The sequence below is a fragment of the Haliaeetus leucocephalus genome, unplaced genomic scaffold (assembly GCF_000737465.1).
Source record: "Haliaeetus leucocephalus isolate CR32 unplaced genomic scaffold, Haliaeetus_leucocephalus-4.0 Scaffold162, whole genome shotgun sequence".
Lineage (NCBI taxonomy): Eukaryota > Metazoa > Chordata > Aves > Accipitriformes > Accipitridae > Haliaeetus > Haliaeetus leucocephalus.
In genome coordinates, this window is record NW_010972598.1 from 9957722 (window position 1) to 9985321 (window position 27600).

The 27600-nt window shown below is 42.2% G+C and overlaps 2 protein-coding genes across 2 annotated transcripts; one reads left to right on the top strand and one right to left on the bottom strand.

The window, feature by feature from the left end:
* The first annotated feature begins 1409 nt into the window (after positions 1-1409).
* PLAT (plasminogen activator, tissue) lies at positions 1410-16919 on the top strand. Its single transcript, XM_010562713.1, has 14 exons — positions 1410-1538; positions 7067-7169; positions 8200-8239; positions 8647-8778; positions 9188-9301; positions 9657-9831; positions 10399-10490; positions 10751-10925; positions 11258-11343; positions 11750-11945; positions 12403-12539; positions 12630-12770; positions 14242-14390; positions 15253-16919. Exons 2-14 carry the CDS (start codon positions 7089-7091, stop codon positions 15409-15411), a joined length of 1677 nt encoding a protein of 558 aa, XP_010561015.1. The 5' UTR covers positions 1410-1538; positions 7067-7088; the 3' UTR covers positions 15412-16919.
* AP3M2 (adaptor-related protein complex 3, mu 2 subunit) lies at positions 15487-27540 on the bottom strand. Its single transcript, XM_010562712.1, has 8 exons — positions 27087-27540; positions 24660-24831; positions 23976-24113; positions 23348-23433; positions 22681-22814; positions 21590-21797; positions 20601-20745; positions 15487-20174 (listed from the first exon to the last, which is right to left on the bottom strand). The coding sequence occupies exons 1-8, from the start codon at positions 27357-27359 to the stop codon at positions 20074-20076; spliced, it is 1257 nt and encodes a 418-aa protein (XP_010561014.1). The 5' UTR covers positions 27360-27540; the 3' UTR covers positions 15487-20073.
* Between the last annotated feature and the right edge of the window lie 60 nt (positions 27541-27600).

Genomic DNA, 27600 nt, shown 5'->3' on the forward strand with positions numbered 1-27600 from the left:
CAGATGGTACTCGAGAGAGGAGACGCTATTGCTGCTGGCTTTCCTAAAATACGTGAAGCGCTACAGGTGGCACCCACACCACGCTTTCCAGACAGCTATGGTTGTCCTTAAGCTGCGAAAAGCCGGGAAATAACAACTTCTGAAATCTTCCCCCACGGCCATTGCTTTGTTCGTTAGCGTCTTTGATCTAGAAGTCCAGTAGCAAATAGCTGTTACCTTTGAAAATAATATAAATTAGCCCCTGCTCACTCATCTTTTTCCTCAGGAACTGGGCGTCCCTTCTGGAACCAAACACAGCTGCCCTTCAGTCAGATTTATGGCAGTAATGTTACCACCAGCACTGTGACTCTCAGAGAAATACATGTGATAATCTTGACATAGATTTCCATACAGGGAAGAGCTAAGCATTCAGAGCAACCAGGGTTTCATCTTTGCCAATACGCAAAATAACCGTTGCCATGCTTCCCAACTGAGGACTCTGTGCAGCTGCTTCCTCAAGATGGAGGTCCCTCACATACCATTTCTTACGTCTGTGCTTACACAAAAGTGTATCAGGAACCTGATTTCTTGTGAATCAGTTCCTAAAAGGCACACCCATTACTGTAACAATCGCATCACTGACAGTTTTCATAACCCAGCTCTAAGTTCAGCTCTAAAACCAATCATTCAGATTTGTCTCCCACACTTTGATAACCTAGGACCTCGTGACCGCACTCTGGTGAGTAGATCTTCATTTCTAGGATGGATAGTATCAGCCAACATTTAACTCTTTAGTCCTCAACGTGCTATTCCTTATTTCTACCTAAGGATCCTTAGAAGTTTTGCTCATTGTCCCCACTTAACTTTAGAGCTCCCCTGACCATTTCTTCTCCCAGTGGCACTGCTCACGGCATGCTTTGCTCCACATACAGGTCAAGGTCTCTCTGCCAAAGATTCTCAACGGATGCCATTCAGAGCACAGCACACTATGCTCTTGCTTGAAACAGGAGTTTCTCAGCACCAGGACTAAGTCTACAGATTGCAGACCTCTGGTCATGTTAGAAATAATACACTTGTGCATTCACTTGGGGCACTGCCCCCCTCGCATTCCTAGAAGCACGATGGGACAGTTCATCATAAGGGATACATACTATTCTCACTGTCACTGAAGCTTAAGGTGTTCAATGGGGAAAAAACCGCTTTGAAGACTGAATCTGCTGTCTGACTGAAAGAGAGAAAGAACAAAACAAACCGGCAGTAAAACCCAGCATGCCCCGCTCACTTCAGCAAGCAAGCTCTCCTCCTGTCCCGCACAGAGTCACTCCCCGGTACGCCGGACACAAGCCACCCTGTCCCGGATCATTCCCCGATCCTCTGGAAGGGGCGGGGGTGAGGGAAAGCACGCCCTGCTGCCCTCTGGAGTCTCCACCCCCTCGAGTGGAGTTCTAAGTAGGACAGGAGCTGTTCAGAGGGATCATAGCAGAGACGCAGAAAACACAAAACCAGACCCGTGTGGAAAGGAAATCATCAGCAGACTACAGAAGAGAAAAAGCAAAAAGGTAGGTACTACTCTGCACCTGTTTCAAAAAGTGCATTTCCCCTTTTCAACATCAATGGCATTGCCATTAAATACTATTAAATATTATTATTTAATAAATTCCACTGAAGCCCCAGGGTAGTTAACTGAGCTATTGCCTTTCAGCTTTTGAAGAGATTCATGATGCTGGGTAAAGCTGCTAGCTTTCAGCTGTTACAAGAGAGCTTCAGCTGTTCCAGGGAGAGGGCTGACAGCCTCAGGCTCTGACCAGTTAGCAGGGAGGAGTCTTCTGCACAAAGAACATTAGTAAAAGAACTTAAAGAAAGAGTTACAGACAAATATCTTGATGGTAAGGAGAGACCAAGGAGCTAGCTGTGAAAGGATACTTTATTGTCTTCCTAGGAGGAAATCAGACTATGCCTTTCACCCCAGGCTCCCAACCAGGATAATGGAGGGACAAAGAGGAATGAGGGCGGGTCTTCAGTTCTCCCTAAACACGCTTCTTTTCAAATGTGGCCAAAACCACAGGAAATATTGAGAATAATTCCCAAAACAAAGCCAGATTTTGAAATACCCATTTCCTCTGATGCTTTCGAAGACTACAGAATCCTACTTTTTAATTTTGTTTTTTAAATTCTTTTCCCCAAAAGCAGAGGTCTGTCCATTGTTACATTTTAATTATTACGAGTCTGATATTCATCTGCTCAGTTTAGAAAAGGCATACAGAAGCACTTTCTCCAGAAGGCAGGAAAAGGCAGCAAGGATCTGCAGTCTTTTGCTTGAAGATCAAGATAGCTGTTCATCAGCAAGAAAGCTATTAGTGCTATAGATTCAGAACCAAAGTATTCTGGAATGGACATACTAAGGTTATTGGGAGGCATACGGAGGGGGGGGAAGCTACTTTTAATTTCTATTAATGACTTTTTGTTTGACCTTGATAAGATACATCCCTTTTTTAGGTCTTACTCCACATAGGTAAGGTAATACTCAAACTCTTACTGCTTAGAAGGGCTGTTATTAATAATAAATTAATATGTGGGATTTAAAGTATTCCTGCTGCCGATGCTTCAGCAAAGAGAGATAAATTTAGAGCATCGTATATCTTTATGTCCTCATGTACCTGGAAGCATAGAATCAAAGTGTCAGAATACCACATCTAGGCCTCTGGCTTATTGCTAGAGTATTTTTGATCAGAGAGGAAGCAAAGGGTGAAAGCAGAAGGCACAAACTGTTTAGGAGAGCCCTATCAGAAAGCACATTGCTTGCAGGTTTCTGCTTGGAATTTTGTAAACATGGTATTTTTCAAACAGCCATATGGTTTCAGTTTGATAGGGCTTATCATTCGGAACATTCCAATTGACTGGCCTAAGTTGTACCTTTCCCAAACTGAAAATACACATCTGGCAACATCTGTTACAAGATTTCCATGCATAGTGGGACAGCAGCCACCAATGGATGGACAAGTATCCCCCCCCCCCGCTGAGAGGGGGAAAGGAGCAGGGAAGGGCTGCAGCATTATGAGATAAGCTAGCCTGAACAGGGGCAGCAGAAATAAGTGGAAGAAAGGATGTGGCATCCAATGCAAGACAACTTTAGGGAAACTATCTGTCACGTTCTGCAGTATAACAATATGCTATATAATACTAGAATCCACTTGTATAGTGGACTATATAGGCTAAACTTGATTACAACCATAAACTTCATTAAACCATGCAGTGCTTTTTAAATAGGGACTCCTTTCATGCCAGTCTCTGAGACTGAAAGGCTGCCTTTTTTTTTTTTTTTTTTTTTTTTTTTAAACTTAAAAGATGTTTCTCACCCCCCCTCCTGAAAACTAGCTATAGTTTCCTGCTGGTTTCAGGCAGCTAGGACTTCCTCCAAGATTTTAGTTAGGCCAGCTTTGCCACTCTGTTCTCCCACAAGAACAAAAAAAAAAAAGAAAAAAAAATTCAGATATCACCAGTGTTGCCTTGTTTCAGGGGCATCTTAGCAGGTACCTCAGAAATGAGGTCTCAACAATTCTTTATGGTGCTTCCCAGAGAGAAATTCTAACAAGGCAGTTTCACTGAATGAACCTTTCCTTAACAAGGACTTAGCTAGCAGAATCTCTTTTCTTAAAGCTGTCAGTAAGAACTTCAAGCCTTCTCCACAGATAGCAACAAAGATTACCAGTGGTACTAACAATTAGCAAGTTAAAACCTTGCCACTGTGGGATTCAGAACACAAGCCTGCATAGCTCCAATAATGAGCTACAGCTGCAGGGAGTAAGGATAATGTAACACAGGGTTACAGCAGCAACCAAATAACTCTGAGTAGCAGTTCAGATCATCCACTTCAGCTTCGGGAAAGCTGCTGATTTAGTTCAGATTCAATTGAAGTCAATGTCTAGTTGGAAATCACTCTCAAAACTTTTAAAAAGGCTTGCTATACAAAGCAAAATGCTTCTTAAGAGGTGAGAAAAGGCTTGGAAGTATACAAAAAGTATACTACAAAATCTGCATACTAATATAAATCCCTGAGACTTGCTCTGAATTACAAGGATCTCATCATCAAGATGTGACCTAAAGACAAGATTTGGAGTAACTGAGGTTCTCGGGTAGCTGTTCCTGTGAATCTTTTCAGTCTGACTTGCAATTTAAATCTCTTCTTTGTGCAGTCTACTGATGAGAAACCACAGCCTAAACTATCCTGCTGTACTCCCAGTTCTGCTTCAGAGACTGGAAAATTTGTGCCTTTTGCATTTTCTTTGAACAAATCTTTAAAAAAAAAAAACCCCAAACAAATTCTCTCCCTTTTTTAGCCTTGAATCCCTATTTATGACTCATTCATCTGTCATACTCCAATTTCACCAGCTTTTATCCAGCTGCCTTCTCTGGCTTTATATAAACAGAGTCTGAGCTCCTAATTTCGGGAAGTAGTAGTTTTCTCAAATAATTGGGTTAGCTTTCTACTTGCTCAGGGATCACATAATGTAGATGATAAAAAGCTGATAGTGTGGGAGACAGCGCCTGAATATTATTTCAAAGATTTGGAACTGCAGAGCAATCTTAAGAGATTGGGGAATGAAATTATATCTTCTTGCCTGCCACTCTACCTCACTCCCAGCTCTTGGTTTGTATAGGAGGCGTTATATTTTTAAAGGAAGAGAGAAAATGGACCTCTGGTGCTGGACTTGTTCAAAGCAGGGGGGTTCCCATCTACATCACGCTCTCATGATTCATCATCTCAGCCGTCTAGACTGACTGCTATAGCAGTCTTGGTTAGTATGGAGGATCATGCTAAATCTGTTCATGCTGATGATTACTTATGTCTCGTTCAATTGTAAAAAAGAGCTACTATTACTGCATGCAGGAGTAACTGTTACTTTTAGGAAGAAAATTATGGGTTCAGGTCAGGAAACCTGTAAAGTTATTTGTCTTATTGTAAGAGTTCAGATTACATAATAACAACTCCACTCCTTAAAAGCTATTACTCAGCTGTGAAAATCAGTAATACCTTCCCAGTTTTTAATAGATGTATTGTACCTTGCTATTTAATGCCATGTTTCCAAAAAGTCCCACAGACACTAAGTTTCTGAACTTCTGACACTGTATAATCATTTGTATCCATCTTACTAATTTAAGTTTTGCATGAAGAACAGCCTCCTCCCTGCCCCCCCTCTCCTCCACCAAGAGTCCTGTTGGTGTACCAATAAATCCTAATTTAAAGTCCCCAAGTTCAGCAGTGTTTCTAAATATAAAACAGAACTTTGCTAGCTACAAAACTCATACTGCTAAGGTCAGGAGTTCTTTTTACTGGAGTTCTTTTACACACATACATTTGCCTGACCTTTTACAGTTACTACAAGGTCACCAAGGTAAAAGAATGGGCAAAATATGTCTTCTCGGGGATTTTTCCTACAGGGATTAACAGAGGAGCCAGAAGAGCACAACAAAGCACATTGCCTTCATAGGCAACAGACCACCTCGGAAAGCCCTTCACTGCCTTTGTCTGTCACATCCAGTGTATTTTTCTGCTGTGAGGATGAAACTAGAAATGGCATTTAGCACAGCACAGGAAAAAACCTGTGTTGCTTAATTTCAGCAGTAAAGTTTTGTATACGCTCAAGACTGTGCTGTGTTACGAGTGCACCCTCCACTGCTCAGAATTTTCTCTCCACCCAGCGGCTGCCCTAAACCAGTCAGCACTTACACAAGGCACTCCACTTTGGTAAAAGAAATAATTTTTCCTGCTTTGTCAGGAAACAAACTGGGGGAGGGGAAACCAGGGCACAAGATGGTAGCATATCTTGCTGCAGTCGGTGGCTACAGAAATGTAAATTCACACTTCTGCCAAGAAACTTGCCTGCTCAAGGCCAGACAGAAGTAAACTTTGCTACAGTAGGAGGAAATATAGATGGCTCACAGTACCCAAAAGTCCTTCCTATAGCTATCTGTGGCCAGGTCAGACCAGCAATTTCACCAGGTAGGAAATTAACCTCTGGTGAGTGAAGAGAGAAGTAGTTTTTCAAAGCAAATGAGATGAATGGAGGCAGAAATACAGATTCATTCTTAACCCCAGCCACACCATACCAGCTAGTGATCTCCTATAGGAGATTGTTGGAGGTTCTCTCCTGAGACTACTGCTGTAGGAGATAGACTCGGTAAATCAGTCTGGAGGAAGCAGAAATTCTTCACGTGGGACGGAAGAGGGCTTTGTCTGAAGTGTAAAGCTGCTGAAGGGATTAGAGGGAACAAGATGTAGTTGTGACTGCATAGAAGTGATAGATGGAAAGATCCTGCAACAAATAAATGAGAAAACCAGACCAAAAGCTAGCCTGTCAGCCAACTGCCATATTCCCCCTTTTTAGCGAAAGCATATGACGATAGTAGAAACTAAAAGCTCAGCTGGAGAGAAGCTGTAGAAATATTAAAAAATCAAAGACATAGCAGTGCTGTCCCCACCTATCATCAGCAAAAGTCTCCTTGCTGATGCATCCTCTACAAAAGCGAGAAGCCCTCACTCACACCCAAAGAAGCAGTCTGTGCAGAAATTGCAAATCCTCTTAAACCACTATTATCACAGGCTGACCCTTCAGCAGGTTTTGTGCAAGAGATCTCTTAGGTAGGCCTCACTAACCTGAATCTCAATTAACACTTTCCAATCAGCATTGCAGTCCTCTATTAGAAAAGTTCATCTCCCTAATAACACACACGATACTGTTGGCTTCCAGTAAACTTGGGAAAACGGACTTGAAATTACTTCTACCAGTGTTATTCCCCAGGAAACACTCTCCGAGTTTCCTCCAGACCTAAAACGATGTGCTTTAGCCTGTTGGGTTTCTAAATTTATCAAGTAAAAACACATCTGGGTCCAACGTGGCAGTTTCCCTGTCCAGGGACACCAGGACAGCTAGACCAGATGGCTGAGAACTGCAGAGTAGAAAGTGTGTTTTAATGTAAAAAGAATTTTCATAATTTAAAAACTTTATTTAAACTTACAACTTTGAACTCCATTCACACTGTAAAAATGCCTTTGTTCAACATCTTATTTTTTCTTTTGTCTCTATAGATTAACTTGAGATTTGGAGGTGATGTGGAAAACACTCAGAATGGCAAGCAAACTCCCATGTCTCCTCCTGCTGGTGGGAGCAATCATGACTGCTCAATGCCAGGTAAGAGGCTAATGCATCAACGCTTTTGCCATCATCCTCCTGTGTTTTCAGCAGCACTTCCTTACTGTCAACTCCAGCTGTCTGCATCAGACAGAAGGAGAAGCTGGTTATGTCACTAGAAATCATAGGAAGGAAAACCTTACAAAGAAGTCTACCTCTAAGCTGGGATTTCCAGTAAAGTGTTATCCTGGCTGGTTTTCATTTCAGTAAGCAAGTCTTCTCCACATCTTCTTGGTGTATCTGTTCACTGTCAGCTTTCACTGTTAGTAAGAGTTCCATTGCAATCACCCTTTAATTTTCTTTCTATTGTCATCACCTTCATCATTACTCTCACTTAAAACTGGACATCGATGGTTCCCATGTCCCCTCACTTTAAGCCTCACATTGCACAGCTTGAGTAAACCCTACACAATTCTAAAATGTTTAGTCTCTTTCTCAAAAAATTACTATCCCAGCCTTCCTCTTTCTTTTTATGTTATTCTTTCTCTTGTGGCCTGATCAAAACAGCTTTCTAAATTGGTTTCTTCCTTAAAACTTTATCCAAAATATTTTATTTAATTGGCTGCAGGAGACATATCTCTCAAAGGTAATCAAGCTACAAAGGCTTATGGGGAAACTCCATGGCAATGAGCAAAAATAACTGCTTGTTCAAATTTACTTCTCTGGAAATTATTTGCTTGAACCTCTTTCAAATAGCAGAAAGCTGTCAAGCTTTAGTTAGCACTTGCAATGCCCCAAGAGCACATAATGACGCACAATGGGAGCAGAGCATATCCCGAGTTCACATCACTCATATGACAAGCAATCACCTGGTAATCTGTGGCAACTCAATGATTTACAATTCTCGGTACCCATGCTGAGGTACTAAAGGCACTTTTTGCTGTACTGTCTGACAAGGATGGCAGACAGTTGCTCAGAGCTCCCTTCATTTACAAGACCTCAAGAAGGGGACCGGCTCTTCGGAGGCACTTGTTTTCTCAGTTTTCTGAAGAGAACAGTTACTCACGGAACTAAACTTCTTTGCTTGCAGGGCTTACGCATGCGTTTCAAACGGGGAGCCAGATCTAGAGGTAAGCCAGGCAAACTACAACCGTGTTACCTGGAGCTTTATGAACACAGGAGGGGAAAGCAGATGATGCTGAGGGAATGGAGCCTGAAAGCTGTTTGTCATGGTTATCTGGATGAGAGATTCAGAAAGCAAAATACCAGACCATTAATAACAATCCACAGCTCAAAGTTTTTCCCTCCCTCTGCTCTTCTTCAAAGCAAAAGAGGCCGTTCAATAGTGGAACAGTACATCCAGCAACACAGCAGTGAGAGAGATGGGACAACAGTGAACTGAGAAGGAAAAAGGGCAGGCCATTAGACAGATGCTTCTATCATGGATACTTTTCTCCTGTAAAAAAAGGGAGTTCTTTTGCTCAGCCAGGTCTATTCCCTGAATCTCTAAAAGAGGATTTTCTTTCTTCTATTACAGCCATTTGCACAGAGAATTCATCTGGACAAATTTACCAGCACAGGGAGACCTGGCTGAGGCTCTCAGGGAGCAGAATAGAATACTGTAGGTGCGACAGTGGTCGGAGTCGCTGCCACACTGTGCCTGTCAGAGGTGAGTATGAAGACAAAAAAGAGAAAGGAAATGCTGGGGTCCATCTAATCATCCTAAAGAAGAACTCCACTGTCAGGGAAGGAGTTATCACACAGAAAATTTGGCTTGAAATAGAATAGGATAGAAATGAAAATACTAATATATACCAACTCAGGCAGGACTAAGTGGGAGTGAGGAAGGACTAAGAGGGGCTGAGGAAGGCTCCTAATAGTGTATGTGGAGAGAATAGAGCAAAGGAAGAATGTAAGCACTACACAAAAAGACTGTAAGCACATGACAATAGCAGGTAAGCAGGGAAAAACAGAACAGGATAAAGGAGACTGACAGGAGAGGAAAGATGGGTATACATTGCCAGCTTCTTACTTATGTGAAATCTAACAGTATTTCCTGGCTTTTGCTTATTCCACAGCCTGCATTAGAAATAAATGCTACAACGGGGGCCAGTGTTCACAGGCATATTATTCCCCACAACTCTTCATCTGCCAGTGCCACCAAGGTTTCTCTGGGAAGCAGTGTGAAATAGGTGAGTATACCATGTCAATTACTGTGAACAATGCTACTGGTTTTAGCTATGCAGTGCAGAAGGATGAGGTACCCATAAGCTGCTGCTGTATATTAGGCTCTCTGTTAAGTCGCCTCTTTTTATTCTAGAGCTAATACTACAAAGAACTTTTAAGAAGGACACCTGGGCTGTTCTCAGTGTCTTTTTATAAAACTCTGAATTTTGGAGCTGAAGACCTTTGCAGTCTGCCTGGCAAGGCATTTTCACTGACTTACTAGACAAGACATCTGGGAGCCAAGTTTAAATAGAACAGAGACTGGGGAAGCAGAGGTTTGGATGCTGTCCTTATAGTAACATTTTTTTCCCTTTTGTTCAGACACTGAAGTTAAGTGCTACAAAGATGCTGGAGTAACATACAGGGGTACATGGAGCGTGACAGAGAGCGGAATTGAATGTTTAAATTGGAATAGCAATGCCTTGATGGACCGGATGTACAGTGGCCGAAGAGAGGATGCTGCCGAGCTGGGATTGGGCAATCACAACCATTGCAGGTGAGGGGCTGATAGCACACAGGTCAGAGCCACAGGAATCAGCCCATTCTAAGAGCTTGGAGCCAAGGAATGGCTGTTCGCAACTAATACCAAGCAGAGAACAAGCTGCACAGGTGCAAATATGACACAGCCCATAAGCAGCAATTGCAACTTCTGTCGACATATCTGAACTTCAGATCTACCTACACTGGATGCTTATGACAGACTACAAAATGTATACATCTCTCACCCCATAGTCTTTTCCTTGTCCCTTCTCCATGCTTAAAACTCCCTTTGTAAGCCAGTTTCCTGCAGCTCCAGATCCTGCTCAAAACTCTAAAAATATAGTGCTTCCTGCACAGGAACTCAACTGCACAAACAAGTTGTCCACTCCTGCTAGCTACTGGCTGCCTCATTCTCACCTCCATGTACTCCACAATTTTATAATTAAAATAGGAATCCAAACAACTTTTGATGGTTCAGTCCACATCTTCACTGCAGAGCAGGTTTAAGTTACCAAATTAGATGGCAGACACGGGACTAATAACAATAGCTTTATAATGATGCATAATATCATAACTCTTTCAGAAACCCAGATGAGGATTCCAGACCTTGGTGCTATATCTATAAAGGGGGAAAGTACATCTGGGAACACTGCAGTGTGCCCTCCTGTTCAAAAGGTACATGCAGGGGAACAGGGAATGGACTTTAGAGCTTCCGTGATTCACTGCATATATAAAGGTTCTCTGTGGACTTGTGCTATTTCTGTAGCTTGAAAAGTTGAGACTCTCATGTTAAATCATATTTAAGCTTTTAATATTTACGACACTGAGAGACTGAGGTGAGTATAGCTAATATATAGATACCTTGACAGAAATCACAGTTAGGGACAGCTGACAGGTTCACATCCATTGGTTAACATGCAGCTTTCTTATTGAAGTTGGGAACATCAACTGCAAATCTGGAAGAGGCACAGATTACCGAGGCAGCCACAGTGTTACTAGTTCTGGAGCTACCTGTTTGAGGTGGAATTCTCGAATCCTTGTCAACAAGATATATACTGCTTGGAGAAGAGATGCTTACCAGCTGGGCCTTGATAGTCACAATTTCTGCCGGTATGTAGTCAGTTATAGAATTAAAAAAATCCCACCAAACTTTCTTGAGGCAGGGTTCTCTCTAGTCTTTTACATGGATTATTAAAGCACAGGAAATACACTACTGCTGGGAATGAAGCTCACTGACAATAGTAATTTTATTCCACCTGACCTATCTATGCTTTTCTAACATCAGACTCCACAAATGCAAATTCCACATGCCCCTAGGGCCGTCTGTATCTCTAGAAAAACCAAAAAGAGTACACTCAGGTCACAGTCTGCCACCTTTAGGTCTCCCCAAACTCCCTGCAGATCTGATAATACAAATAGCATTTCTCTTTCCTGTGCTGCAGGAATCCTGACAATGACAGCAAGCCCTGGTGCCATGTACTGAAAGGAAATCAGCTCACATGGGAGTACTGCAATGTGCCTACTTGCTGTAAGGATCCTAGCACTCCTGATTCTTGTCTTTCTTTGAGGCATTACTGTTCTGCATGTCATTTCTATTAAACTCAAGCCTCTTACAGTAAAATAAAAGCGGGGGGGAGGGGAGGGAGATTCTATTTTTTTGGAATAGAAAGAGATTCTGTGGCTCCACTCTCACAGAAGTGCCTTTTTCTCTGCCAGGAGGGAAGACTGCAGAAATGGAGGACAGAAAAGGCAGGGTTTCCTTACTGTATTTTTCAAATCAGAATACAAGTTTCCTAGGAAACAGGAATGAGTCAGATACTAAACAGTTCATGCCAGGCTGCCTCAACATGCACTGACGACTAACAGGCTCTTAACCCAAACTCAAAGCAAGAGTTCCTGAACAAAAAGCCTATTTCTGGATTTCTCATCCACAGCCACCTGTGGCTTACGGCAGCGCAGAGTACACCAGTACAGGATTAAAGGTGGCTCCTATGCAGACATTGCAGCTCACCCATGGCAAGCTGCCATCTTTGTGAAGTATCGCCGAGCTCCTGGAGAACACTTCCTCTGTGGAGGAATTCTGATCAGTTCCTGCTGGGTCTTGTCAGCTGCTCACTGTTTTGAGGAAGGGTAAGTTGAGGATTCAGTACTGCCTGGGGGAAAAAAGTATGGAAAATGGAAGCATCCAGTATAGCCTTACAGGAAGGGTAAAAGACTTGAAAAAAAGTTCTTTATATAGTTAATTGCACTGAGCATTACAGACAGGCATTTACTGGGCAAACTAGCAGCATGGCATTAAGGTACCATAGCAGAGTATCAAATAGCTGAAGAACAAAGTTGTCAATAAAGATGCAGAGCCATCTGAAACTTGAGAACAGCAAGGGGCTGGCAGAGGACCTTTGCCATGATGGCTGTAAGCAATTAGCGCAAAAACGAAGGCAAATAGGACACTTGAGGTCAAACTGCCTGGGTAAGGAAGTAGTAATAGTGTTAAAATAAGAAAAGCAGAAGCTCCAACAGCACATCTTCAGGGGAAGGGTCCAGTCCAGTTAATTTCGGAAGAAAGTAAGACTCTCTTGTTCTTCAGCTTTAGTACAAATCAGCTGAAGATTGTGCTGGGTAGGACTTCCCGAACAACACCCGAAGAAAATGAACAGAAGTTTCAAGTGAAGAACTACACTGTGCATCAGAGATTTGACTCAGAAAATTTCAACAATGATATTGGTAAGAGTTTTTCTGACCTCGTGACTGGAAAGGTCACATTTGGCTCAAGTTTGTGGTTAACAAAGTGGGGATTTTTTTCCCCCTCTTCAGCTCTGTTGCAATTGAACTCGGATGCAGAAGACTGTGCTATTGAAACAGACACTGTCCGTGCTGCCTGCCTCCCAACACCAGAACTGCAGCTGCCTGACTGGACTGAATGCGAGATCTCTGGTTATGGCAAAAACGAAGAATGTAAGTAGAAGATACATGTCTACATGTAAACAGAATATACTATGTCCAAAGTTTGGGTCCCCTGCCCTCAAAGAATTCAAGCCTTTAGCATGGTGTAATGTGCGACCCCCCAAATTATTATGTGGGCTTATGTCAGCACCACAAAATATATGCATAAGTGGGAGATACACAAAAACAAGTTTTGGTCTAAGTTATTTCATTCATCTGAGTTCTATCAGCTGCATGGGCTAGTAGAGTCTTCCCTGATACTCTCCAACAGTAGAAACACAAAAAAATGGCACAATGATTAAGGTAGGAAAAACAGAAAATTTGCAATCAGGGCTGCCATATTTCTGCTGTACTGAGTACATTTAGATATTGTCATTCTGACAGAAATACATTTCTGTCAAGATTGAATATACTATACAGTTGGAGGTAGTTGCATTATTCTCAAAGATACATTGGCTGTGCAGTGATAAGGAAACAAAAAAAAAAAGCTACAGAAGTAACAATCCCAGATATAAATTAAAAGGCTAAATGTTTTTTAAAGTGAGCTACAACGAACAGGAATAAAACCTGTCTGAAAGTATAAATATGCTGACCTACATGTAAAACAAACAAAAAAAGCCAGCTGTTATTTTACTGGCACTTTCTACTGATTTCTTTTTATTCTCTAACTTGTAAACTCTTTGAGACAGACACTGTGAAGCATCCACCATAAAAAGACCTAATTATGATTTGAACCCATAGGGGGTTTGGAACAGACCTGAAGATTTAACATATAAGTATGGCATAAAGGGTTTTCAAAGTGCTTTTAAAGCTAGTCCTCAGCATTGCTTACAGGGAGTACAGGATAAACTCTTTGAGAGGGAAAGGATGCTGCAACTGTAATTCAAAACTATACTGAAAAACAACAATCCTGCCAAATTTCATCTTTGTGCAATTGCAGCTATGCAGGAGAATAAAACCAACATCCAAAACAAACAAAAAAATCCCTACCATTCCAACATAATACAAGCGTACATTCCTATCCAGTTACTCAGTATTGTGTACGACAAGGCATCTGATTTTTGTTAGCGCAAGTATAGTACTAAAAAGTCAGGATCCTGTTTCATACAGTTAGTGATTTTCATAGGCACCTCCTGTGACTTCATTTTGATTGATGTAACTGTGCAAAGATAGCTTATCCATCCAAGAAACCCAGCAGTGTTTAATTTGGAGCCTACAAAAACCTCTTTAGCATTTAAACTTGCTAAAGCAGCAATATTCTCTCTCAACTAGATTTAAGCTATTCTCAATAGCAAAGCAGAACCCCCAAGAATTAAAAAAGACCCTTTGGCAAGGAAATAGGTTTTCCCCCCACCCCCCCCCCCCCCAGCTACTTCTTTTTACTTTCCCCTAAACTACAAAACCTGAACTGCAATTTTTAAAAAATATATATATACACATACACAGACATGTATACATATTTATACTGTAATTTTTCTTCCAGTTTCTCCATTCTATTCAGAGCACCTGAAGGAAGGCCACGTCAGACTGTTTCCAGCCAGTCGGTGCACAACACGGCATCTAGACAACCGGACAGTTACAGACAATATGTTATGTGCAGGAGACACAAGGCACCTTGATGATGCCTGCAAGGTAAGCCCAATTCTGTTCCTCTTTTCTTTTTATGTCTGTCCTTGATAGTCTGAGCTAACCAAACAAAAAGCTTCAGAAAATAGTTTAAAGAAGTTCTGCATTTGGCTACATGGAAGTTCTAGTAAACTTTTGTTGAACAGAACAGAACTGCTGACTCCTCTTTCTTTTTAATTCCCCTGCCCCTCATAGCTGGGAAAGCAGGCCACACTTAAACAAGCAAAAAAGAACAATACAAACTGAAAATCCCAAATATAGGAAATAACACAAAACTGAGCAGGAAACTCCACCTCAGCAGCATTTCCTAATATTTTCTCTTATGTGAGCATGCAAAACACTCAGCAGGAGGTTCTGTAAGAGGAAGGTGGTGCTGCTATACTGAAAAGTGGAGAAAAAGAGAATAAAGGCCAAAAGATGGTGGGGAATGAGCAGCTGTAACATAAGAAAAAAGGAGGGCATGCATTCAATCCACATCCTTTCTGTTTAAACAGCTCTTTAATAATTTTGCTTTACTGTTACAGCAGTATAAAACACCTTGGATCTTTACAGCTTGAATAAGAGCATTCCTCTTTTTCTTCTTATCAACGTCTCACCCACATTTCATAAATAAGCACCATACAAAGTTAGATGCTCTAATGTTAGTTACATTTTTTGGGGGTCTCTCCCCATGAGAGGAGCATTAAGGGAGTCTGGAACACAAAAGTGGCTTATGTGAAAGTGCTGTTACTAAGAGCTCTTTGTTTGTGAGCGTACTACATAGGGTATTTCTGTAGACATTAGTGCACCACTAAAGCCAGTGGGGGGAAAAAACAACACAAAAACAAACAAAAAAGGAGATTGTTACTAACCTGCTACTTCTCTGTAGGGTGACTCTGGAGGGCCTCTGGTCTGTATGAAGGATGATCGTATGTATCTAATTGGAATCATCAGCTGGGGAATAGGCTGTGGCCGCAAAGACATACCTGGCGTTTACACAAATGTGAATCGTTATCTTGACTGGATTCAGGACAACATGAAACCCTGAGAAAGAAAAATGAACCATCCACAGTCTTGTGGCCATGCTCTCGCAGCTTCCTTCTGTGTGTTTTAAGGATGCTGACAGGGCTTCCCGTTTGTCCAGATGCTTATGACTTTCAGTACAAGAGGAAAACAAACTGCAGTGTGTCAGAAGGGCACATTCTCAAATTACTCTCCTTTCCCTATTACAGGTTATCAGAAGCTAACACTCCTTTACCCCCGACATCCCCAAGCTTTCTACTTGCATCAAATCACATTAGTACAATCAAAAATAAATTTTGGGTCAAGAGAATAAACCAATAGAGAACATCATGCATCCCATGAGCAGCTATGTTGTTTTGGGAATGGGTGTAAACTGAAGGCAGAGAGGACAGATTTCCTGAAAACTTAATTTCCCTCCTCCTTATTTGGCTGTAAATTTGGAAGACGTTCCAGTCAGGCTTAAGCTCTGTCCTTGTACCATTTTACTTTGGTTATTCAAGCTGGTTTCAGCTTGACTCCAATAGAAAGAGCAAAGCTGCAGGCATGGGCTGCTTATTTCCATATCAATGTACTACTTGCTTTTTCAGTTTGGAACCGATTCATTAACTGAATCTGAGCTTAAACTCTCTGAGCAAATCCAGGATGGCATGCTTGTTGGGACATTCTATTCTTCCCCTTGCTTTTCCTCCTGGTAGGAACTAAATATTTATTTAAATATGGAATAGGTAAAAATCTTAACACCAGCCTTATCTGCCACAGAATCAACACATTACTTTTTGACTATTAAATTTCTGTGCATTATCATCTGATAGGAAAGCAAAAGCTCTCTCTTTAGCACAGCAGGGCAGAACAAAGGACAAATGTAATGGTAGCAGTTTTAGGTGCCTGCTGGATTTACATCCACAAGCCAAATGTTACAAGGCTGCATTTGTCCCTTAACAGAAGACAGGACAGGTATAACCAAGTCACTGTGAACTAGAGTCTCAGTAATCAAGCATTACTTGCTTGCACTGCACTTGCCATGTGATGCTAAGTGGTATCTATGCACGTCCTAAGAGTTAAGCCTCTTTGAGAGATTCTCTCTTGTCCAACTGTTTGCTAAAGTAAGAGAAAGCAGGTGTGGCTACTGTTTTACAAAAGAAAAAAAAATTTACTGGGGCTACAAAAGGAGTTTTAACTTTAGTATCAATCAGGCATTGTAGCTAGAAGACTAGGCTGTTTTATTTGGGAAATTCAAAACATTGTAACTCAACATGTTTACTCTCACAGTTTTAAGGAGCTCTCTGGTGATCTACTAGCACAGCCTCTAGTCAAATAGAAAAGCTTATATAGTAAGTACAGAAGAGAGATTGGTAAGGACGCCCATTCTTTCTCAAATGGGTTTTATAAATGGCAACTTTACAAATGGTCCATGTCTTTCTAGCTACCAGCTTAGAAACCAACCTCAAAGAGATCATCTCTAATGTCCTCAGAGAAATGGTGTTATAAGTCCAGTTAGCTTCAGCAGTGAGTCCCATATTCCAGCCAGTGGAAGGGGAAAAAAACACCAAGATGTTTATTAAGAGAGAGTCACAGTTCAGGTTTTTAGGTGTGATTTTTTTGTTGTTGTTAACTGTATTTTATTATTAACCTTGAGAAAAAGACAAATTAATTTCCATTCCTCACCCCTAAACCTATTTTGAAGTGCTGCTGTGCCTTGCTATCCTGGCATTCATAAGCTTACCAAGTATTTGCAGCCTGTAAAACACCCAAAACTGTTCCAATGAGTAACACAGGTGAGTGTCCTCAGGAACACAACTTTTGTTCCACAATTCAAACAGTCTATTAAATACATTATTTGAGCTTGATGTGATCTAACAGCCACCAATAAAATATAACTGAACCACACCTGATACTGTTATCTTTTAGAAAAATACATCCTACAGAAACATAAGTTGCAGAGAACAGTTTTACATCACAGCTGTTACCAGCTCCTTGAAAATACCCTTACATGAAATATCCAAGGTGATAGGAGAGCCCAGAACCAACTCCACATTTTCCCAAATGCTTCTTTATCCCTCATTTTGTAACAGACCCTTAATCTGGGAGATGTACCAAATCCCAGTCCAATTACTAGAACTTATATTCTCCAGCCTTACTTTACACTTCTTGCATTTCATTTCTCAAAAGCTGCCACCTAGCTCAGTGCATTTAACTACATTTCTCTGGCTTGTTTACCCATTACAACCCTCCCTGATAAAAATCGCAGCAGTGGTTTCCATCTCTACAACATCAGCTTTTCCTCCTTATCCTGTTTTTTCCCCTTCTTGTCCTCTTCCAGCACAGAGCAGCACCATCTTGAGACAAGGTCTAAGACAATGACTACCATCTGCTTGCAGTTGATATTGTCGCACTCAAGTTCTTTAAGAACCCAAGTCAACATCAGCATTTATTGTATCTGAAGTACACAGCTACACCTCACATTTCCCCCCAAAACTCCCTATATTGCCTACCAAGTTAACCTCACTGATGTTGCTCTCTGCTTCCCTCTTCTGCCCTGCTTCATCTTTCATTCCATAGGAACTTGCAGTCACCTCAGACTGATACAGAAAGCTTGTCATAAGGGCCAGACACCCTTATGCATATAAGAAGCCTTTCAATATCTCAAATAACATGAATCACTTCAGCAGGAAAGAAAAGATACTTTAAAAAACAAAGCTACAAAGCCAAAGGACAATATCAGTACTTGAGGAGCAGGAAGGTGAAGAGGTATTTCATTGTCTTCGTAATTGAAGCACAGCCCTTAGCCTGCTACCCAAAATCCTACCTAGTAAACAACCTAGTAAACAAAAATGGTTCAGCTGCATTCCTAAAGATAGTTTCACAGAGGTTCTAGGAGGAGCTCAGCACTCCTTTTGGGAAACACTAAGAAAAATTACCAAGAAAGTAATTAATTTTAGCTTTTCAGACAGTGACTTAGTCCCAGGCTTACAATCCCAATTGCATAAAGACATTTATCTCCCTAAGGCACCCAATATCCACAATCCAATTGGCATAATTTACCTTCCTCCTCAAATACCAAATGTATTTCCTGTAAAGCCCACAAAAACCACTCTGAAATGACACAGATGACATGTAAAAATGAGTTTTATTGATGCCCTTGGTGAAGGTTATATTTGCACTGAACATGCTCAGCAGTAAGGCTACCTGCTATGGCATTCATCGGTTGCACTAGAACTTGCAATTCCACAAGCAAGATGCCACTCATTCACTGCAAGTATCCACCGCATGCAAACCACAATGTATGTTATCCTTCGTTTAGGGTCACCTTGTTCTGTTCACAAGCATGAACTGCACGTGCTGGACTCCACAGCCACCTGACAGATGCTGTAGTCACAGGTACAGCAGCTTAGGGACAAGTTCTGCTACCACAGAGAAAACACATTGGCATCTAGTGGCCAAAGAGCACACTACAGACAATACGAACAGTGCAGATGCCTCTCATTTCATATTTATGCTGTACAGAGAGATGCAGCACAGACTGGAATGGGCAGATGCAGCAACAGCTCCTGCAGAAGAGATAGTCCCAGTGAAAAATCCAGCATAGGCTTGAATCCATCTGCAGAGCAGCTGATTGGTACAGGAACTGGAATGAGGTAGGAGAGCCAGAAACACTACAAATGTACCAGGACACAATTATCTCAAAGACATCAGTGAGCAGGAGAACAGCAGTATCACCTTCATTTGTAATAGGCAGGCAGAGACAAAAAGAGGTTCCAACAAGTTACTAGGGAGATCATCTTCATTTAGCCACAGCTTCAGTTTCCATCGGAGTGCTATGTCTCCACAAAAATTCTCCTCCCTCTCTGTCTCTTCCCTGACTCCCCAAAGAAGCTAGGAGAATCCCTACCTTCAAATACTGACAAAATAAGAGAAGCAGAATTACATTCAGATGTCACCACCCATCAGCTACAAGATCATATGTGCTACAGTCAGCTCTTCATAGGATTCCATACTAAGATTTGGATGGCTTTCCAGTCTATATCCAGAGATTCAAGATACGTGATGACCAAGATGGCTTATGAAATATCTAGAAAAAGCATCCACTTCTTCCCTCTGTGGCACCATCCCCAATCTCAGACTTCTTAACATCCCATCCTAGGTGGGACAATCTACCTTTCCACTTCTTCCAGTCCCTTTGAGGCAGAATGGCTAGGTGATCTCTCTGCTGCCCAGAATTATACAGCTCTCCACCCTAATGCTAAGTGATGGAGAAGGGCAGATGCCGGACCATCACACTAAAGGTGAAGTTTGTGGAAATTCAACTTTGTATCATCTACAAAGGGATAAAAAGCCAACTGAAAATATAAGGAAGAGGAGTTACAAAAGGCAATAAATGCCTAGAATTTCCTTGAAGACAGCAAAATGAAGGTGATACAAGCTTACATAGCTGACTCACTAATCCCAAGGGACCTGAACGCCTCTCCCATTTACCACTGTTCCAAATAATTCAGACTCAGCTAGGAATGAGATGGTTCCAGGTCAACCTTACTTCTCCCTGCTCCCCAGCACCCTAAGCACTGTCTCTCCTGCTCATGTTACTACAGGCAAGGGAGCAACCCTAAACAGATGGATGGGGTAAGAGGCTGAATCCAACAGCCAGGGACAGGAGAAACAGAAAAGTGCTCTTCCTCACTATCAGGATCCTCTAGGTTCGGACTTGGAACTTGCCAGCCTTTGTCATGTATTTTATCCCCTTGAAGGGCTTGTACTTCTCCCCATACATGTCCAAGCGATTCACCTTCAGTCCTAAAGGCAAACAAACACAGCATAAGACTAACTGCTGCCACAAAAAAAGCAGACAGTCCTTCAGGATAAAGGAACAGAAGCTCATACTAGAGGTGCAGAAAGCATAGGGAAAGTTTTAGCAAGCAGTAAACAGAACAGAGAAAAGCTCTGACTGCTCATTGTCAGAATCATTCTTTACAAACACATCCATACCCTAAAATTCTTTATACGTCTGTTAGCACAAAATGCAAGGAAATGTAGATAGGCTGTTTCACAGAGCATCGAGAGAACAAGTCTGTGTATCTGTAGTCAAAGCACACAATTGTTTTACTTGAAGAACACGTTTCAGATAGAATGTACTTCAGAAGGTCTGCAGAGCTATTTCAGCTATGTGAAGAGTGAGCACTGACAGAGAATATTCAGCTGCTTTACCTGACAGTCACTTACCAGATATAGCCAGCTGCTGAATTTTAAACTGCAGGTTAATGGTGGGGTTTTCATCTGGTTTTGATGCCCCAGCTTGCAGGCTCACGCTCCCCTTCAGGCTTGGCAGCTTCTGGGGGTTTATTTTCCCCACATCCCATGACAATAACTTCAAGGAACAGAAAATGCAGCATTGAAACAGAAATGCTGTAACACCGTCTAAAGAAGAGTCCCCTTCCAATGACAGCTTTTAATGTTTCTTTATGGAAAACATCTTTGTCTTAGTATCTTGCCTTTCATATTGGACACAGTACAGGCTTAAGGAGCAGCTGCCTCGGACCATTGTTCTCCCTCTCTCTTTCCAGGGGGACACAAAAAAAACCCCAAACCAAAAAAACAAAAAGCCTACCATGAATGATATTTCCACTGCTTGTGCTACAGGCCCCACTTCTTATGTTTAACAGTGACAAAAACAATGCAGAATTGCCTCCTTTCCAAGTGGCTGAAGCACTGTTGCTTGAGGCTCTACTGTGGGTAAACCACCAAATTTAAGTTTGCAAGAAGAAAAAAAAAGTGAACTCTGGCAGAGGATCAAACAACAAAACCAGAACACCCCAAAACAAATCAAAACCCACTAACCAACCCAAATCCTCAGTGTTTGCAAAGGACCAAGTCTAACTTGCAGCGCTAGGCATGACAACTAGATAAGCAGAAGTTTGTAAAGCATTCACCAGACTAATGCCTCGTCATACAATACCAGTTCTTGGATTTTCTGCAAACACCAAGCAACCGGAACTACAATCCACCCAGACACTGAGCTATTTGTTGTGGGGATTAAGACAACTTCTAGTATACAATTGTCCAGAAAAAGTTCTTAGCCCAAGAAAAGATACTGCCTTCAGAAAAGCAGTGTTCAAGGAAATGCTCATGTAAGCATAAACAGGTCAACTTCATTTGCTGAAAGGTAAAAAAGATTAAAAAAAAAAAAATCTAATTTCTCTCTTTCCTCTCACCTTTGTAACTGGATCGAAGATATGTGTTCCCTGAGAGGGCGTGAGGGTCATATTTAAGACACCTTTTGGCATCTGGCTAGTGACCATCACTCCCTCTACAGTCTTCCCCATAGTCTGCTTTGGCCCCACTGTGATCTCGAAACGTCCCAGTGAGCTGCTATCACGGAAACTGATGTTGTGTTTAACATAGACAGGAATTGCCACAAGGCTAGAATAAAGACATGAACAGAAAGTCCTTGGTTAATCTCCTGCCTTCATCTTTGCTTTTCCTGATTCAGTCCTTGCCTTCTACACTGAAAACACTGGAAACCAAATTTCCTTAAAAGGGAAGGAAATCCTATGCTCATTTGTTTGATCTAAGAGCAAACTCAGAATCCTGTTCTCAAGTCTTAATTACACTTTTTTTAATCAAGCTTACCATTTCATAGTTTTCGACCTCTCTACAGAACAGGTAACTACATCCAGTACAACAGGAGACTTGAGCAAAGGATGAGGAATGTTTCTGCATGTCGCAAGCAAGCTGGTAAGTAGTTCCAGGCAGTGCAGCAGTACTTGAACTTCATGTTTGTGCTTTTGGTTGGATTTCCCCACTCATTTTCACCTACTTGAGATAAGTCTGACAAAGTCTAAGAAAACGCTCTAGCATCTGTAACCCCAATTACTACTTGGTAAGCTGCTTCTAGAAAAGAGTGCAAACAGTAGATGAGAACTTGTAGTTCTATTAAAAGGCATGTCAAAAAACCAAGATTACCAAACTATCTTGTTTTATTCTAAAAGTTTTTTTATAAACTTAAGAATCAACAGCTTGATTACTCCATTACTGCCTAATTCTCTCCCTCTCTAGCCTGTTCATCTGCTACCAGTCTTTGAAAAATGCTGGCTGACCAAAAAGAAATGACAGAATCACTGCTCCAAACAAGGAGAAAACGTGTTTTAAAAAAGGAAAAGTGCAAGTTACCATGCACCTCTACTTTATTTGGCACCACATGCCACCTGATCTTTAAAAGCAATTCCTCTTCCCCACCCCTCCCCCTTCCCCCAGCCAGGAAGATCCAAATTTCTTAATTCACAGCACTACATTCATCACCTACTTCTGAGCACTGACATGGTAGGAGAGCAAGCGAAAATTTCCATCAGGTGGAATGAAGGAGAGTATTCTCTCTGACTCCCAGCGTTTAAAACGCACACATGGATGAAAGCTGACATCATCCAATAACCGAGGGTTCTGAAATAAAAGAAAGCCACAAGGTTAGTGAAGGCAGTACTACTTAAAATAACCTCTTCTTCTTCTCAGTCTTCTATCCATGAAGGGCCTACCATTCGACATGCTCTGTCCATTTGAAGGTATCTACATTCAGACATGTTAAGCTATTTGATGCTGTACATCTGTGCGATAGCAGTACTCAGGAACCTCTATCCTATTTCAGAAAATTTAGTCATGTCAAACAATTACATTGATACATACTCATAAAAAAGATGGCCCTTCAGGATATCTGCCTAAAGCACCACTGTATCTCAGAAACTTAGTCACAGCACAGACTAACAACACTTTTAAAGAATCTGAATATAAAACCTTTAGGCTCAAAGTTGCTGACGTTCACTATGAGTTTCCATTGTCAGTTCTTTCTCTTTTTGTTTGGCATATCCAAGTTCTGATCTACCGGAATCCATCAGCGTGAGACTGAGATCCTAGTAGCAGGGCTGGGAAACCCTTTTCAAAATACTTAAGTAAAGATATGTCCTTGAGCTTTGCTTTACCATAAAGGAGAGGGTAAGGTCTGGCATCCCAGTCAGCTTGACACAAGCATCAATCACCCCCTGGATTTCAGCAGTAATCGTGGAACCTGCAACAATACAGTAAATATGGGAGGTTACGTGAACCTGATCAAAATAATCCCAATGTGTGTGGAAAAACTAGCAATGGGGAGGAAGGAAATTTATTATCTTTTTGAAATGTCATGGCTCATTATGTTGCCCACTCAATGTTTTTCTCATTCCCAATGACTTCTAGAGAAGATGTCAGTGGTTCTCATTTGTACACACCAGCAATGTCCATTTTAATGGCCAATGACAATAGCTGCCAACTCCAACAAAACTAAGGTGCATGAAACTAAGGAGACAGTGCTATGCGCAATTTTCACTCACCTTCTATTTTCCCAATACAGAATTGCTTACAGGACCTCAGGAACAAGGATAAGTGAAAACCTTGGTACCTCTCTAAAGTTTTTGACTGAATAGCACCTACAAGTTGGCAGCAGTCCAGAGTAACAATAGGAATAGAGCTTCCCACACTTAGATGAGGGAACCCTTCTTTGAGAACCTAAATCTCTCTTCAGGCACTATCAGGACAAGTTACCGTCATCTTAGCCAGAAGCAACTTCCATACCCGATTTGTCAATGATTGCATCTATCTCCTCAATCACGTCAAAATACGCCTCATTGTTGGTATATTTTACACCAGTACGTCTCCAAGGCACCACTGATAGCTGTCCAGTAGGAAGCTGGTCACCCACATTAGTGCTTCCTGGAAAAACAAAGGCAATCACAACAACCGCAAAAGTTAGACAGTGCCCCAGAACAAGTCCTTGGCCTGATATAACTTAATTGTAATTAATCCCCTCTTAGAGAAAGAGAACCTCTATCTCTTTGTAGGAGAGGAATTACTCTTCCAGACTCACTGTATTCTACTATTTACATCTCTCTTACATCCAACTCTAAAACATACCACAATAAGGCATGGGGAAGTATAACTAAAAAACAAAAGAAAAATCCACCCCAACAAAAAACCCACACCAAACTAACTCATCCAGGAAGTCATGTCATGGCTGTAACTAGAAATGTAATCTGTCCATTTCAGTTAAAAAAAAAAGAAAAAAAAAAAGTGCAGCTGGTGCTGAAACTGGAAGGAACCTCAAAGCAAAGGACCAACACAGGACTCCCCCTAAATACACCTATGCTGAGGTTTAGAATGGTATGGGACAACTTAAATTTTCTTCAGCTATATCCTAATTTACTTATGCAGGAATATTGCCACATGGCCTCCCCAGTTTATCTTTTTGTTGCCCTGTACCTGTGATGGTGTTGACAACTGTTCGCAGGATAGTGGGAGGTTTTATCAGTTCCTTAAGAATATTGGACTCTGTTGCCAATGGAAACCCATTGTCCAGCATCTCCTCTAGCACCTCATAAACCACCACAACATTGTCCTTGATCATCAGCTCTGAACAGACACCAAAATAATCCTGTGCAAAAGAAATAATTACTTAACAATCTCTGAAGAAGTCTTAGTGATCATTCAGTTCAGTGTTGTCCCACACAGAAATAAATCAAGCCTCTTCTTGGAGGAGGTGAAACAACACTGAACCTCCATGTATTAGTACAAGCACATCAGACAGACTGACCAGTCCAACAGACATGCACAACTCTAAGCATACCGCTGCCACTGCCCCAGCAAGCTGGCAAATCACCACACCATCATATGCTTTTATTTCTTTTCTATATAACAAGATTCCCTTTGATAGCTATGAGATTTGTTTTAATTAGCACTTGAAAGTGGCTCAATAGCAACCGATTAAGCAGCAATATTAATAAGCAAAACTTAGTTCCCGCAGCCACTACTGACTTGTGTGCAGTGATGCCTTTCATTAGACTCCAGTATTATATATACTTCCTCAGCTGCCCTAGTCTTTACCTACAGTACTCTCAATATCTTAACCATGCAGCACTGCTGTTTGAGGAATTCAACCACTCCGCATCAAAGCTCTTCATGTACTTTTGTTATAATGCTCGCATAGAGATAGGCAATAGTACAATTATTAACTTCAATTCTGTAAGTATTTTTTTAGAATTTATTTTTATGTGAAATATAGGGGAAGCACAGCTTAAAACCCTCTGCATATTTACCTAAGTCCATGTTTGTTTTACAGGAGAACATTTCTGAAGTCCATTAACATGCTACCCATGTTTTTTCATTCTGATACAGCTTGGGGTGTACAGACTGCTTACACATACTAAGATGTATTAGACTAACAGCAGAAGTCCCATATTCTGAGAAGGCTGAAAAATAATTCTATCCATGTAACAAAACCCTCCTTCCTCATAATTTAAGAGGTGTATAAAGCAGAACCTCAGAACGTGAATCATAAAAGATCCACAGACCAGTTTATTCCCCAGCTTGATTCCTCTACTGTTTCTTCAGCTCCTACTCCAAAACAATAATTAGCAATATTAAGGTTTGCAGTAAAAATATACCGAGTCAAACTGTAAATCTGTAACACAATGTAGGTATATAAAACTAAGTGGACATCTTTCAAGATTCAGCATATGTTATGGGAAGCAGTCCCAATAATTCAGCAATTTTTAAAACTGAACATTTAATTTATTCATAGTTTTACTCTATGGGGACTTCATGCATCTTTCTGGAGAGCGAGCGAGTGCACGCAAACACAAACCTGAGCTTCCAGTTACTTACAGCAATTAAAGAGACCAGGCATCCTGTGCAAAGCAGTAAACTGTGACACTAGAGAACCCCTAGTCCTGCACTACACTGTTTCTTTTTCAGACATACCAAATTTTAACATACGGCCAAGCCAGTGAAGACACACTCACACCTCATCCCCTCACAAAAAACAAGACCTCAGTGACTGACATAGTACATTTTTGGCCTGAACAGCCAATCCACTCCCTGAATGCAGTGAAACATAACTCAGCTTACACTCACATTCTGACTGGCATCTGGAAGCAAAAGCTCACATGATACTCATTTGACCAAGCACCCACATTTCCTCTATTCTGGTAGGATGCTGGTCACAAGACATTTCAAATCCAGACTACACAATCCTGTTGCTGGGAGGCAAAAGACGGACATCTTCGCTATTTCCCTAAACTGACTGGCAGTCATGTCAGCTGTAGCACAGAGGGAATATGGCTGCTCTGGGGCAACTCCTTTGACTCGCTTCTTTACGAAGCAAATACACTTCCAAGAAATATCACTAGATGTAAGTGCATGGGTAGGTTGCCACTAACTGACTAAAGCGCACAGCTATGAATCACAAGAACTCCTCGTGAGAACAAGGCCAGCTTAGTCTTAGTTCACAGCTCCTAGAAGAGGCAAGGCTGCGAAACAGAAATATAAATCTTGATTGCTGGAAGGTCCTTCGCTGCGAGCACAGGCGGACCTTGAATCCATTGTCATCCTCGGCGGTGCCTTCCTAACCGCCACAAGCCCTCGAGACCCACTTTAGATACTCGCAGGTGCAGGATGAGAATTGAGAGATAGGAAAAAGAGAAAACTAACTGCCGCTAACCTGAGGGTCTCCCTTTTCTCCGCCCCCGCCCCGTTCTCCTCTACCACACGGCAGTGACCTGGGGCTCTTCCTCTTCTAACCCCCTCGGCACACATCAACAACTAACCCCTCGGCTAAAGCAGAAGCAGAGAGCCGCTCCGCGCAGCCCTCGCCCCGCCGGCGCTCCCCCTGCTCGGCCGCCCGAGCCGTACCTGGAACGTATCAACGACGCGGTGCAGGAACTCGATGACGAAGAGAGGCGGCACCTCGCTCTGGATGACGGCGACGAAGAAAATCTTGTGGCGGTAGACGCTGAGGAGGTAGTGGTGCGGCGTGGGGATCACCGGCGGCACGTTCTCCGCCTCCGAGGCCCTCTCCTGCGCCTCGAAGAAGTAGTCACAGACGGAGCGGCTGACGACGCTCTTCCAGTGCTTCTCCAGGAAGATGTCCCCCGAGGCGTTGATGAGGAACAGGCTGTGGATCATGACTGCGGCGGGGCTGGGCCGCACGACAGGGCCGTCGCGCAGCGGGAGCGGGAGCCGGAGCGAGGCCTCCCCTCCGCGCTCGCGCTGCCTCACAGCGCCCGCCCCCTCGCGCCGGCCTCCTTGCTCGGCCACAAGCCCCACCCCCCCGGCGCGCGGATTGGCACCGCCAAAAACCCTCCCCACCCCGGGCCCTCTCTGGGCGGGGGGGGGGGGGGGGGGGGGGGGCCAGACTCGTGCTGGG

Bases quoted from the DNA above. Each gene is read 5' to 3' on its own strand.
- AP3M2 (XM_010562712.1), bottom strand. From the start codon at position 27,359: ATGATCCACAGCCTGTTCCTCATCAACGCCTCGGGGGACATCTTCCTG. The intron at 24,114-24,659 runs GTACAGGGCAAC...TTGTTTTTCCAG, and splicing joins AGTTGTCAACACCATCACAG to GAAGCACTAATGTGGGTGAC. The intron at 23,434-23,975 runs GTATGGAAGTTG...GTATTGTTGCAG, and splicing joins TGCAATCATTGACAAATCGG to GTTCCACGATTACTGCTGAA.
- PLAT (XM_010562713.1), top strand. From the start codon at position 7,089: ATGTGGAAAACACTCAGAATGGCAAGCAAACTCCCATGTCTCCTCCTG. The intron at 9,302-9,656 runs GTGAGTATACCA...CCTTTTGTTCAG, and splicing joins TGGGAAGCAGTGTGAAATAG to ACACTGAAGTTAAGTGCTAC. The intron at 10,491-10,750 runs GTACATGCAGGG...TTCTTATTGAAG, and splicing joins TGTGCCCTCCTGTTCAAAAG to TTGGGAACATCAACTGCAAA.